The 709-nt window shown below is 40.5% G+C and overlaps 1 protein-coding gene across 1 annotated transcript; it reads right to left on the bottom strand.

Moving 5' to 3' along the window:
• Positions 1 to 43: 43 nt before the first annotated feature.
• SARC_17502 (hypothetical protein) lies at positions 44 to 457 on the bottom strand (the record flags this gene model as incomplete). The annotated part of the gene is made up of 1 exon (XM_014288403.1): positions 44 to 457. A coding segment is annotated over one exon (414 nt), but the record flags the coding sequence as incomplete, so codon positions are not given.
• Between the last annotated feature and the right edge of the window lie 252 nt (positions 458 to 709).

The following is a 709-nucleotide window of genomic DNA, read 5'->3' as shown; positions in this document are numbered from 1 at the left end:
ATGCATATGCATATGTACATGTAAACTAGCTCTATATACATACAAAGTTTTTGTGTGCCGAGTTTATCATGGTAGGTAAACCAGGTGCCTGGGCCATGTCGCTGCACACAACCACATTGACTCTGTGTGGCACTGTTTTGTGCACAACGACTTCTCCCTCATCCTCGGCCGAATCTTCATCGTCATCAGTATCTTCTCTCTCGATTTGAATTGGTGGCTGCTTTGGCTCGTAGGGCTCCTCTTCGACGATCTGGTTGGTTTTTGCATATAAACTTGTTAGGTTAGATGTATATGTGATCTTTCCAGTATGGGTTCGTTGGGTCCGTTCGTAAGGTACTTTCTTTATGATATTATGTTTTGGTATGTATTCATATGTATGAACTAATTTGGTGGACTTGTGTACGACTATTTGGGGGTTTTTTTCCTCGCAATATTCTTCTTCGACAATGTATTGCATTGGTATTAAAGCATGCGCATATATCCGTTACAGTAGACGCACTGTGTGACTCTATATGTGAAAATTAAGCGAATGATTGTTGGCTGCTTTTAATACATATCTTTTTTTCCTTAGTTTCCAGTCGTGCATTGGAAAACAGGATTAGACTTCTTCGGTAAGATACACATGTGGCATCCAAAAGAAGCCGCACACATGCCTAGTTTCAATTCTAATGAGCCACTGCTTCTGCCTGTACCATACATAATCATTGAA

The sequence above is a fragment of the Sphaeroforma arctica genome (genome assembly GCF_001186125.1).
Source record: "Sphaeroforma arctica JP610 unplaced genomic scaffold supercont1.11023, whole genome shotgun sequence".
In the NCBI taxonomy this organism is placed as follows: Eukaryota; class Ichthyosporea; order Ichthyophonida; genus Sphaeroforma; species Sphaeroforma arctica.
This window is presented reverse-complemented; position numbering and strand designations above follow the sequence as displayed.